The sequence below is a fragment of the Hemicordylus capensis genome, chromosome 5, assembly GCF_027244095.1.
Source record: "Hemicordylus capensis ecotype Gifberg chromosome 5, rHemCap1.1.pri, whole genome shotgun sequence".
In the NCBI taxonomy this organism is placed as follows: Eukaryota; Metazoa; Chordata; class Lepidosauria; order Squamata; family Cordylidae; genus Hemicordylus; species Hemicordylus capensis.
This window is the reverse complement of record NC_069661.1, coordinates 162,473,799-162,487,870: the sequence shown is the minus strand read 5'-3', so window position 1 is coordinate 162,487,870 and position 14,072 is coordinate 162,473,799. Positions and strand designations below refer to the sequence as shown.

Genomic DNA, 14,072 nt, shown 5'->3' with positions numbered 1-14,072 from the left:
AGTGCTTGTGTGAGTTCTCCCAGTCCAAGCTCATATCTACTTTTTCTTACTTAAATGTTAATACATCCTATTCTTTATGTTGTTGCCAAGTCATTGCATAATAGTTCTAGGACTTAGAAGTAACAAAACATGTTCTTCTGACTTTTAAGTCTTTTGATGTTTGGTTTCTGTATCAATGGTACAGAGAAACCATTATTAAAGGTTCCAGTGTATTCCATTTGAAAGAACCTTTTCATAGTTGCTTTGTTGTATGATTTTTAACAATATATTAATTTTAGTCAAATTTCTGAATTTCAGACTTGTATACTTGTGACCTCTGGATTTTCACTTTATTTGGGAAATGTTTTTCCATCTGAAATGGATTACTTACGCTGTGCAGCAGGTTCAGTAAGCATTATTTTTAATTGGTCTGTTTGTATGAAAATGCATGATTTATTTCGCTTATTAAAAGATGCATAATGGGGATGTCTCCTAAAAACATTTATTGTTCAGTTCTCACCAAAAAGTGATGACAAGTTACCTGGCTTATCATTTTGTTGTTTTTGATGAAATCTGTTCATATGCAGCCGAAATCAAGGCTGGAAATGCCTATTTGGACAGGCCATGCCAAAACAGGCAGCAGCCATGTTGGCTCTGTTGTGACATCATCCCTGCTCTTTTTCATTAAGGCCTGATCATTCCCAATATGGAGAGAAGTTTCCTGCAGAAATCTGACCAAAAACAACCATGATTTTGAAAAATCCAGAAGGTACAAGTGGTGTATATAGTACCACTGTACAAGAACGTAACAAAAAGCACATCAGAAAAAATATTTGTGTATGTATCTAAAGAGAAGAAGCAACAGAAAACTTGGGTAGATGCAGTGAGAATAGAAAGGTTGTTCGGTGAGAAATCTGTGTTGTTTGTGTGTCAGGACTATTTCAGTGTTAGTACAAATAAATTATGTTTATTATCCTCCAGTTTTTAAAAAATGTATATTTCTATTTGATCCCTCCTGCCCCTTCTTTTAAAAAAAGGAAATAACTGTGCATACAGGTGGGGGAAGTGCCTGTTTCCTGCTCTTTTTGTCTTTTACTCTAACAACAGAACAATTTCTGTCAGGGCTGGTAAAATCTCTTGAAAATAAAGGACGGCCATTGTTACACTTGAATGATTTAATTTATTGTGTAGAGTTGGGCCTGTTCCCTAATATCACATAGGCCTCAGCTGCTTAACAGTGGTAGTGTTGCTGCTTCTATTTGACAGTAGCCTTTCATTTTACCTCAGAACTGCTAGGCCTCAGAGCTCCAATCTGGCTTTTACAATCGTCCAACCTTATACCTCATAAGCAAAAGGGCTGTAAGGGCCCCTTCTGTTCTTTGTAAGGGCCAGAGGGCCCAGGACTTTTAACAGTTGTGTGACAGGCAGAGATCCAACAGGTACATATTTACCTACAATATGAAGATGGAAACAACACCTGTTGATATCTGTCCTGTATTTCAGCTCCATGACAGCCAGAATTCAACTGGTGAAGTTAGGAACATAGAAAGCTGCCATATACCGAGTCAGAGCATTGGTCTATGTAGCTCAGTATTGTCTTCACAGACTGGCAGCAGCTTCTCCAAGGTTGTAGGCAGGAATCTCTCTCAGCCCTATCTTGGAGAAGCCAGGGAGGGAACTTGAAACCTCCTCCTCCTGGCTTCTTCCCAACCAGCCCGCTTCTCCCCCCGCCCCCTGGCCTGGCCCACTTCTCCCCCCACACCCGCCCGGCTTCTTCCCTCCCGCCTGACTTCTCCCCCCCCCCCGTCCACCCACCTGCAGCTTCTGGCTGGTGGGCTGGCCAGCCGGCCGGCCCACTTCTTCTCACTCCCCTCGCGCCCAGCACTTTCCAGTTTCCCATCTAGCCTGCCACCTCCTCCTGCCCACTCACCAGCCCACCAGTTCCCGGTGGCTGGGTGCCCTGCTGCTGCCTGCTCCCGCCGGCCAGGCCAGCCCGCCGCCTGCTCCCAACAGCTGCGCTGGCCCACCGCTTGCTGTTCTGGCCGACCAGGTGGTCCACCACCTGCTCCTTGCAGCTGGGCTGGCCTGCTGCTTCCTGCTCCCGCCGGCCAGGCTGGCCTGCCGGTGGCAGCCGGCATCCCTATTTTCTCCCCTGTCCCCATTATTAATCAGCAGCTGCTCGCAAACTCTCATGAGAGCTGCCACGCCTGGGATTACGACAGGTACACCCAGGAGAAATAAATATATAGATATGTGATATCAGTTTCTAATGATGTAAGTCTAAAAAGTATTGGGGCAAATTCAGATTTAACTGTACAGATCTTGGCCACTGTTACATCTGGTTTGATTTTCTCTCTTTATTTGTAATTTGCACACCCCACCCCCGTTTCAGAAATCTAATATGTTGCTCAGCCCCCCTCCCCCCCCCCCGTCCAACTGAGCTGTTCATGGTTAAGGCCTATTATGTGATTGAGCCTGTTTCCTATTTACCTCAGAGACATGAGTTAAATCATGCAAATTATAAAGCTTGGCCTTCCCCCCCACCAAGAAATTTCACCAGCCCTGACAAATTATTCTCAGTTGTTACTAGGGTGAAAAACAAAATGCAGGAAACAGGCACAAGCACCACTTATTTTCTTCACACAGTTGTTCCCTTTTGGGGAGAAGGCAATATTTTGGGGAGGGGAGTTTTTCTGAGTTATAGAACCTATTCTAATAATAATAATGATATGTTCTTCACTCCTATGAAATCTTCATTGCTAGCAAACAAACTTGCTATCATGCAAGAACATTTCCAGATAGTAGGCTTTGCTGTGAGTTTACTGAGAGTTTGAATTTGTACCCCAAAAATGATGCAAAAAGTGGAATTTTTTAACCCCAGACATAAATTAAACTACGCTCTAATGCACAGTGAAAACCCCGAATCATGTCTGGAGTGCTCCCTGATAGCTCGCAGAGACTTCTGAGTATATCTGGCCGATATGTGATGCACCCTCCATTCTGAAGGAGAAGCGAGCTAAAAGCCCCGTCTGGAAATGCTCCAGGAATCTACGAATGGCAGACTTCCTGAACTGCCTTTCAAAAATCCTTTTCTAGTCATTTTAAGGAATCCATGCAAAGCAAGTCACAGACAGGATTGATAGAGGCTTCTGGCCTGCCCTGAACAAGGAGGTCGAACAGTGCTGATGTCATAAACAGCACTGATTATGATGAGCATATTTCCTTTGCCAGGGAAATGTGAATCTTTAAACAGGTTTTTTTAAACAAACTATTTCACTTAGGATGAAAAAAATAACATTACTTAATGGTGAGCTGTTTAATTGATTAATCCTACTAAAATGCTTTATTACAGTCATCAACCAGATTTGAAACAAACACAAAAAACAAAAATAACACAGTAGTTACACTGAGGGAAATAAGTATTTGATCCCCTGCTGATTTTGTCCGTTTGCCCTCTGACACAGAAATGACCAGGCTATAATTGGAATGGTAGGTTTATTGTAGCTGTGAGAGACAGAATAACAACAAACAAACCCTCAAAAGCCCAGTGCCCAAAAGTCAGCGATGGATTTGCATTGTAGTGAGGGAAATAAGTATTCGATCCCCTATCAACCAGCAAGATTTCAGGCTCCCAGGTGTCTTTTCACTATATGCAGGTAACGAGCTGAGATGAGGAACACCCTCTGTAAGGGAGTGCTCCTAATCCCAGCTTGTTACAGTACCTGTATAAAAGACACCTGTCCATAGAAGCAAGCAATCACTCAGCTTCCAAACTCACCACCATGCCCAAGACCAAAGAACTGTTGAAGGATGTCAGGGACAAGGTTGTAGACCTGCACAAGGCTGGACTGGGCTACAAGACTATCGCCAAGCAGCTTGGTGAGAAGGTGACTACAGTTGGCACGATAACTCGCAAATGGAAGAAACACAAAACAACTGTCAATCTCCCTTGGTCTGGGGCTCCATGCAAGATCTCACCTCGTGGAGTTGCAATTATCATGAGAACGGTGACAAAGCAGCCCAGAACTACACGGGGGGAACTTGTCAATGATCTCAGGGCAGCTGGAACCATAGTCACCAAGAAAACAATTGGTAACACACTACGCCATGAAGGACTGAAATCTTGCAGTGCCCGCAAGGTCCCCCTACTCAAGGCAGCACATGTACAGGCCCGTCTGCAGTTTGCCAATGCACATCTGAATGATCCAGAGGAGAACTGGGCGAAAGTGTTGTGGTCAGATGAGACCAAAATCGAGCTCTTTGGCATCAACTCAACTCACCGTGTGTGGAGGAATGCTGCCTATGAGCCCAAGAACACCATCCCCACCATCAAACATGGAGGTGGACACATTATGCTTTGGGGGTGTTTTTCTGCTAAGGGGACAGGACACCTTCACTGCATTGAAGGGACGATGGACGGGACCATGTACCGTCAGATCTTGGGTGAGCACCTCCTTCCCTCAGCCAGGGCATTGAGAATGGGTCGTGGATGGGTATTCCAGCATGACAATGACCCAAAACACACAGCCAAGGCAACAAAGGAGTGGCTCAAGAAGAAGCACATGAAGGTCCTGGAGTGGCCCAGCCAGTCTCCAGACCTTAATCCCATAGAAAATCTGTGGAGGGAGCTGAAGGTTCGGGTTGCCAAACATCAGCCTCGAAACCTTTCTGACTTGGAGAGGATCTGCAAAGAGGAGTGGGACAACATCCCTCCTGGGTTGTGTGCAAACCTGGTGGCCAACTACAAGAAACATCTGACCTCTGTGGTTGCCAACAAGGGTTTTGCCACCAAGTACTAAGACATCTTTTGTGAAGGGATCGAATACTTATTTCACTCACTACAGTGCAAATCCATCGCTGACTTTTGGGCACTAGGCTTTTGAGGGTTTGTTTGTTGTTATTCTGTCTCTCACAGCTACAATAAACCTACCATTCCAATTATAGCCTGGTCATTTCTGTGTCAGAGGGCAAACGGACAAAATCAGCAGGGGATCAAATACTTATTTCCCTCACTGTAAGTAGTAACCTCCAGCAATCATGATTTAGCCAGTACTTAGCATTCATGATTTAGCCAGTAGAACACAGTTTAGAATATAACAATATATAGTACAACAAACACTCATGATTTTACCAATTGTTTCCTTACACAGCTTGCGATGCAGCAAAATTTTGCCACCTTGGTGGAAATATTAATATTACTGTCGGACAAAAGAAAAGACACATAAAAGGTGGATAGCCTACCTGGGAATTTAGAAAGAATAGGTAACAAAAGTGCTAGCCAAATATCTCTATAAAACAAACAATGAAGCAACATATGCTCCATCGTCTGACAAGGGCATAATCATTGAGAAAAAGGAATACCAAGATATCGACCCTCTAAAAGAGCTGAGGGCAGAGCATTCAAGTGTTCCACAGCTTCTCTCCGACCCGCTTCGAAACTGGCCCCTTGGTATACGGAAGAACTATGGGGCCTGAAGCAGTGAGGTAGATGACTAGAGCGCAAGTGGAGAAAGACTCTACTTGAATCTGACAGATTACTACATAGAGTGCATTTGAAGATCTATGCTCAGGTGATACGTGTGGCAAAGAAGTGATTCTTTTCCTCCTGTATCGCATCTGCAAGTTCATGTCTGGCGGAGTTGTTCAGGGTCGTGAAGCGGCTAATGTGTGCCCCTTCCCCCTTGAATCAGTACTTGGAACCACCATTTATTCGCTGTGATGTTTTTAATCAGCTTTTTGAGGACAAAATATCTCGTATTTGAGCTGATTTAGATTCAAATTCCACAATTGTTACAGAGTCTGAAGCTGAGGTTTCCAGCAGCTCCTCTTATGTCATGACCCTGGATCAGTTTCAGTTTGTGACTCCTGAGGATGTGGACAAGTTGCTTGGAATGGTATGCCCTACCACCTGTCCTCTTGATCCTTGCCCAACATGGCTTATACTATCTGCCAGGGAGGCTGTTGTAGAGGACCTCGTAGAGATTATAAATGCTTCTCTGAGGGTGGGCAGGATGTCTCCTTATCTTAAGGAGGCAATCATTAGACCGCTTCTGAAGAAGCCTGCCTTGGATCCCTCAGAGTTAAGCAATTACAGCCCTGTCTCCCACCTTCCATGGCTGGGCAAGGTGACTGAGAAGATGGTGGCCTCCCAGCTCCAGGCAGTCTTGGAGGAAACTGATCATCCAGACCCATTTCAAACTGGCTTTTGGGTGGGCTTTGGGGTGGAGACTGCCTTGGTCATCCTGATGGATGATCTCCAATGGGAATTGACAGAGGGAGTATTGGTCCCAATTGGGAACTGACAGAGGGAGTGTTGGTCCAAAAGGACTGTTGGTCCTTTTGGATCTCTTGGCGGCTTTCGATACTATAGACCATAGCATCCTTCTGGAACGTCTGAGGGGATTGGGGGTGGGAGCCACTGCTTTGCAGTGGTTCTGCTCCTACCTCATGGGCAGATTCCAGATGGTGTCCCTTGGAGACTGTTCTTCCAAATCTGAACTTTCCTATGATGTCCCTCAGGGCTCCATATTGTCTCTGATGTTTTTTAACATCTGCATGAAACCGCTGGGAGAGATCATCAGGAGATTTGGTGCAGAATGTTCTCAATATGCTGATGACACCCAGATCTATTTCTCCATGTCAACATCACTGGGAGAAGGAATAACCTCCCTAAATGCCTGCCTAGAGGTAGTAATAGGCTGGATGAGGGATAACAAACTGAGGCTGAATCCAGATAAGATGGAGATACTTATTGTGCGAGGTCAGAACTCAGGAGACAATTTTGATCTGCTGGTTCTGAATGGGGTAACGCTCCCCTAGAAGGAACAGGTACGCAGTCTGGGGGTGCTTCTGGATCCAAAGCACTCTCTGGTGTCCCAGGTTGAGACGGTAGCCAGAGGTGCTTTTTATCAACTTCAGATGATACACCATCTGCGTCTGTTTCCCCTCAAAACAGTGGAACATATGCTGGTAACCTCTAGGCTGGATTACTGCAATGCCCTCTATGTGGGGCTGCCTTTTTACATAGTCCGGAATGACAGCTGGTTCAGAATGCGGCAGTCAGGTTGGTCTCTGGGTCATCTAGGAGAGACCATATTACTTCTGTGTTGTAAGAACTACACTGGCTGCCAATACATTTTTGGGCAAAATACAAGGTGCTGGTTATTACTTATAAAGCCCTAAACAGCTTAGGCCCTGTGTATTTAAGGGAACGTCTTCATCACCATGAGCCTCACTTCCTGTTAAGAAGATCTGGAGAGGTTTGTCTGTGTTTGCTGTCAACTAGTTTGGCAGCTACTCAGGGATGGGCCTTCTCTGTTGCTGCCCCTGGACTTTGGAATGTGCTCCCTATTGAAATGAGTGTCTCCCCATCTCTGGCAATTTTTAAAAAGGCACTGAAGACACATTTATTCACCTAGGCTTTTCATTAGATTTAATGAATTTATGGTTTTAAATTTTTAATGTTGGTTTTAAATTATTTTAATGTTTTAATTATTTTAATTCTTTAGTTTTGGTTTTAATTGTTAATTGATGTTAATTGTTTTTGTCTTGATGTAAACTGCCCTGAGCCATTTTTGGAAAGGAAGTATATAAATCAAATAACTAACTAATAAATAAATTCCCTTCAAAAATGCTATATGAGATTTGGGAGAATGCCCCATTTAATTATTTTCTTCGTGTTGCAAATAATTAAACTTTCTTCAAAAGTTTTATCACAGATGCATAACTTTAGCAAAAATTAAATGAACAACATTAAAATACTAGGCCCATGCATTTATTCAGAACAATACTCAAATTAGATGCAATCCCTATTAGTAACATTTTCATTGTATCAGTTTTGATGCAAAATTGTGTGTGTGTGTGACTATATATAGAGAGGGAGAGGGAGAGGGAGGGAGGGAAAGCACAAGCACAAATGGGATTTGGGCATGTTTCTCAAACAACACCCCTACTTAAGTACATGGCAAACCATGTTTGAAATTGATGGTGTCTAAAAAGCAATCTGTGTCAGGGCTACTGGGGAGGTCTGCAGTTCAAATAAGAAGAAAAAGCCTAGGGTTCTATTTGTAAAGCCCTTGCTCACACCTGAAGTAGCTTTTTAGATTTTAGCCCTTATCTCATTTTTTATTGCAGCAAGCCAGCATAACAGTTAAAGCTAAGAGATAGCAGACTTTCCCAAACCTACCATGTGAGCTTTATAGGTGATACGGGATGTCAGTTGGGTTTCCCATATTTAAATTATACTATCACCTTCATCACTACTTGTGGGAATATTTTTTACTACATGCTGATAGAATATCAGCGCTGATGGTCCCTGAGATACACCAGTGCTGTAGATTGGATTGTCAAATGCAGTACTGGCACTTATGCATGTGTGTGCGTGTGTGGTTTATGACTGCCTCCCCTTCCTCTGAAAGCCCTCTGTGTCACCCACAAATGTGTCTCTGATGGTTGTGCAGCCCTCAGGGATATATATTTGGGTGATATGGAGGGGACTTTCAGGGGAAAGGGAGGTCATTGAAATCCCACCAGGGGAAAGGGAGGTCATTGAAATCCCACCCCTCCACAAGTGCCAATGTTGCATTACATCTGGAACTTGTCAGCAGCACAGGTGTATCTCACAGAGCACTGGCACTCATTAGGAAGAAGGCCATTGAAATTCTGATTTAGTTTGGAAATTATCTTCTTAATTTTCTTTCCCTGCCTAGTGTATTCCCGCAGCAGCTGTGAGTTTTGCCATAGCCAGAAACAAAGTTAATGTGGTAAGTGCTTTATGTTTGGAATAACCATTAGCATGTAATAATCTTAATTAAAATACAAACTAACTATCTGTTGTTTTACAGATACCAAATTTTCAGATTCTCTTTGTTTCTACATTTGCTATCACAACAACATGTTTAGTTTGGTTTGGGTGTAAACTTGTCCTGAATCCTACAGCAATCAATGTGAGTAGCAACCAACAACCAATTCTGTATATAGAACCTAGTTTGATACTTTATTTTCATTGTCTGTAGAATCTTTAAACTAATTAATTAGTCATCATTTCTGGTATTGTTTTGTACTTCTGTAATTTTGCCTTCTGAATGTATCAAGACATTTTAGCCTAGAAGTTAGTTTCTTTGCCATATTATTAGGGTGGGTTTACATGGCCGCCACATGGTCTGGAAGTGGGGAAAATATCAGGAGTCAAGAGTCAGTTCACTTAGTACAGAAATGTCAACTCTGACTGGAAGTGGCTCTCCAGGGTACCAGGCAGAAGTTTACCCTGCTACCTCACCCATTTAACTGGAGACACTAGGGACTGAACCTGGGATCTTCTGCATGCAAAGTAGGATAAATCATCTGGCCCCTCTCCAACTCTATTTATGTGATTATGCAAACATGTAGGTACAGCACTAGGTCACTTGATTATGCAGACATTGGTTGTTTTTGGCAGAATGTTATGAACTGAAGCATTGTGTTTGAGGTGGTTTGGGGTGATATTAAAGCCCCTTTTGTGAGTTTCCCCCCCTCTTTGTGATGGCTCATTCACTGATGCAAATCACCATTTTATACTACAGTTGTCAAGTTTGTGAACCAGCTCCTTGATTTTTGCTCTTTAGAAGTACTACTTGAGATCCAAAAAGATTTTAACATTATTTTACCATATTAAAAGGTAGTATGAAATAATTTTGGCCTCCTCTATGTTTTGAATCTAGAGTCTTTCTAGGAAAAAGATTCTCTCAATTTTATTCTTGGGAGCATTTCACCTGCCCAAAGTATTGTGCAACTTTAATTCCATTTTGCTTGCTGTATTCTTGTTCCATAGAAGGCAAACCAAGAATGATCAGCCATGTTGAAAAATATCACTTCTAGTTCTCAAGGGCTCTTTCCAGACTAGCTGCTCATCAGCAGCATTTTGGCAAGTCGCATTTGGAATGTAAACAGCAGGGGGAGCAGTCTCGCAGCAACTAACAATACCAAAAAACAGCAACTTCTCATGCTGAATATACAACGTCCTTGCTCTATATCTTAGTGATTAAATTTGCAGCAAGACATTGGAAATGTGAACGGCACCCTGCTGTCTGCGTAGGGACTGTGGTTTCATGACACAGGAAGTGTGAAAGCACACTTCCAAGATTCGTCCTGACCCTGTTGTAGGGTCTAGTCTGGAAAGTGCCAAGAAGCCTCAAATAAATATGTTGTTAATCTTGGAACTCTAAAACAATATAGCTATAAGAATCTGAGGAAGCTGTGATGGATGCCTGATTAAAAGCTTATGTAGCCAAAGAGCCGCTGAAGTGGGGGAAAACCTGACTGTGCTAAACTGTTCCACATAATAAAATGTTTGTTTAAGAAACATGATGAGAATCTTCCTCTGTGATTCAGCCAATATTAATTATGCCGGGGCAGACCTCCTGTCTTTGGGAAAGTTATACTAGAGTAGTTAAAATTATCCAAACTGTTTGAGAAATTGTTTCAAATAAACTGTTTTCAATGTGGAGTGATGTTCATGTGTTTCTGTTTGCAGTAGCTACATACTGCAATTGAAGGCTGACATCCAGACTAGCACTGCTTGGGTCCATTAGTGCTGAGTTCCAGACTACTGCTGTGCTGTCGCACTAGTGGGGGAAGGTTAGAGTGGGACAATTTCCCCTTTCCTCTGAAGCCTACTGTCACACAACCCTCAAGGATATAGTTTGGTGACACACAGTGGGCTTTAGAGGGAAGGGGAGATCACTGAAAATTGCTCTTTGCCCCACTTGAATGACAGTTCAGCAGTAGCTTGGAACTCAGCACTGCTGCACCCACACAGTGCTGGTCTGGATGTTAGCCATAATGTTTGAATCTAATTCAGATAGCAGGGTTACTCTGGACTGTCTATCATTTTGTAGATTCACAGATTATGTTAATCTAAATTATTAAATGAATTTTATGCACAGATAAATTTCAACTTGATTCTCCTAATTCTACTGGAAATTTTCATGGCAACTACTGTAATAATTTCAGCTAGGTCTAATGAGGAGTGCTACAGAAGGAAAAAAGTAAGTTTTTTTTTCTTTCTTTAAAAAAATTTTTTTAGCAAGGTGTGAGTGGACCCTGGGAAAAGTAGTGAAGATGGGGGTGAGCCCCTGCCCCCCCCATTTTCTGCTTCCCTCATGCATATAAGGAAATAGGGGTGTCACAAACCTGCAGTTTGAGCATCGGTTCAGCATGGGGAGGGGAGTGGGGAGCGGGAACTTAAAGAAAGAGGAGAGCAGGTCCTTACCTGCTCTCCACTGCCCCATACAGCTTCCTGCTGGGGTGGCATACACCATCAGCACGCACATGATGTCCGTGCATACGCAAGTGCCATGTACATGCTGGTGCTATGCGGAAGTACTTGGGCCAAGTGCCACCTCACCAGGAAGCTGCATGGGGCAGCGGAGAGTAGGTAAGGACCTGCTCACCTCTTTCTTAAACCAATCACTCCTCACTCTCCTCCTCGTGCTGGACTGCTGCTCGAACCGCAGTTGGTGCACACACCTGCAAGGACATTTTATGTAGATTTAATTAAAGGTTTATTCAGCAACAACTCCATTTTTCTCCTTCTGCTTCTCCTCCCTTTCCCTTTCTGACTCCTCCACCTCTTTATAGGATCCCCCCTCCGGTACAAATGTCCAAACAAACAAATTATAAAAGATTACTGGCTATAATACAACGCCCCACAACGGTCTTCTTTTCTCTTTGCCCCCTTTGATGCAGAAGAAGTATAAGAACGTGGTGAAAAGTAAAACGTTCTCAGCATGCCCTTTTCCATGCTCCTTTACAATTAATATAACATATTCTTCATGCACAGAGAAACTTTTATACAGTCATAGACACATACACACTTGCATATGTGCATTATCCTGGCTCAGAGAGAGAGAGAGAGAGAGAGGAAGAGGTGGGAAGGGGAGAGTGAAGACCAAGCTGTAGCCCAGCCAGTGCCCCTGCCCACCTGGGCCCTCGGACATTTGTCTCCCCTTAATAAATTATAGCTGCACCCCGGCTGCAGACAAAATATATCAACTTCATTTCTGCCATACAGTATAGTCAGGATGACAGCAATTCACCCATTCAAGGTGTCTGTTGCCTTTGTATGTTGAATATTGCTGCTTTGGGGCACATTTCAGCTGGAGAATAATCTTTGGCTGGATAAACCCTACTTCATTCCTTCTTATTTTCTGCATTTTATATGGGCATTGAAGCATATAGAAATTAGGGATGTGCATGAACCTATTTGGAGGCCCTATTATGGGACTTCGGACAGGTTTGAATACTGGGAAGTTTGAAGAGGGGTGTCGGACTTTAAGGGCGAGGGAGGGTGTACTTATCCCTCCCTTCATTTCCCCCCTGCTGGCGGTTGGTTTTTGTAAAGTCCTTCGGGACAGCTGTGTACCTCCCTGCTGCCCCGTCTCCTCTTCGGCCGGAAGTGACTGGAAGTACCTGGTGTGCATGCTCCAGGTATGTCCGGCTGCAATGCGAGTACTTATTAAAAACTGGGAAAGCCCTACCCAGCTCAGTGTGGAATTATTGGGTATGTATGATATGGGATATAGTTTGCATCATAAAATTGACCAACTATGTTAGATGGAGAGAGATCCATCAACCAGAGGATAACTTCATTTGTAAATAGAGTATTTTTATTTCGTATTGGAATGACAAAAATCAAGATAATGTGCAACTATTTGCACTTTTAGTCACAATCTGAAATAAAATAAAATATAATCTTTATTATTGATTTATAAGCAGTTTTTTCATTTTGTAAATCTAGATATATTAAGTTGCTTTCTAAATGTATGTGTACAGTCAATGTATAACATGAATTGTTCTTTATTTCAGCTTTTTTTCTTTTCTTAGTTTTTTTTTACTTATTGGAAAACTATATGATTTATTTAACTGTGTAAGAATTATTTAATAAATAAAATAATAATAAAAATGAGGAAGAGGTCTTTCTCACTGAAAGCATAAACAAATAGTTTTATTGAGAGTGGTATGAGTTTAGAAATGATTATACTACTACTACTACTACTACTACTACTACTACTACTACTACTATGGATATTTATATACCGCTCTTCAACAAAATTCTCAATGCAGTTTACATAGAAAAATACATAAATAAGATGGCTCCCTGTCCCCAAAGGGCTCACAATCTAAAAAGAAAAATAAGGTAGACACCAGCAACAGCCACTGGGAGGGATACTGTACTGGGGTTGGATGGGGCAGTTATCCCATCTTTTTCTGAATATAAATGAAAATTAATACATCACATGATTTTATAGCTCTTTCTGCCCTTAGCTGGCTTCTACACCTACAGATAAGTAGTTTGCTTTCCACTGATTATTTTTTTCCCCCTTTTAGACAACCCAGTATGATAGTACTAGCACACTGAATAACATCAGTTTTCCAACACGGATCCTGAAATCCTATTCAGTAAGAAATCTTTGCCTTTTTAAAAGCTTTATGAATTTGCTATTACATCCACACAATTCTTTTTATTATTATTTTTTTAGGTAATTGAAGTGATTATTGGAATTTCTGCTGTATTTGGTGGAATAATCGCTTTGAATATGGATGTACTAGTCTCAGGCCCATATCTTTCAGTAACTTTCTTTTGGATCTTAGTTGCTGTAAGTATTATAAAATATAAATAAAAATATAACTTTTTATAAAAATTAGTATGCTTATTTTGACTTATAAAGGATTTTTTAAAATTTACACTGTCCTATGACTGTACATTGGGAAGTCAGGGTTGGACATTACACTTGTCATACGTATAAAATCCCCGTGTTATGAATAGAGAAGGGTGGAGAACTATTATGTGCAAGTTTGTAAGTAGAAAAGGACCTAGATCCTTTGTAACCAAGTAAATGTTTTCATTTTCCCACTGTGTTCAGACATTTGAATTTTGAAAAATGTTTATTCTAGTAGGAATGAAAGTATGTGAATCAGAGAAAAGAACAATTACATATTCAATATATATCAAGATAATACATAAAACTCATTAGTGAAAATAGAATTTATCTCTCCATTAAATCAAGTCTATGAATAATGTATGGATGATGTGTTTAGTTGACTTCATAGGTTTT

General features: G+C 42.0%; 1 protein-coding gene across 8 annotated transcripts in view; it reads left to right on the top strand.

The window, feature by feature from the left end:
- Positions 1 to 14,072, top strand: part of MLC1 (modulator of VRAC current 1) — a 35,481-nt gene that overhangs the window by 8,800 nt on the left and 12,609 nt on the right. For 5 of the 8 annotated variants that reach the window (XM_053253407.1, XM_053253404.1, XM_053253403.1 and 2 more), the window contains exons 4-9: positions 298 to 387; positions 8,688 to 8,741; positions 8,823 to 8,924; positions 10,902 to 11,003; positions 13,345 to 13,416; positions 13,497 to 13,613. In XM_053253407.1, the coding sequence (XP_053109382.1) occupies positions 298 to 387; positions 8,688 to 8,741; positions 8,823 to 8,924; positions 10,902 to 11,003; positions 13,345 to 13,416; positions 13,497 to 13,613 (537 nt within the window). Of the gene's footprint in view, positions 1 to 297; positions 388 to 668; positions 817 to 8,687; positions 8,742 to 8,822; positions 8,925 to 10,901; positions 11,004 to 13,344; positions 13,417 to 13,496; positions 13,614 to 14,072 lie in introns of those variants that run through there. The other 3 variants (XM_053253409.1, XM_053253406.1, XM_053253405.1) reach the window with 3 other exon arrangements.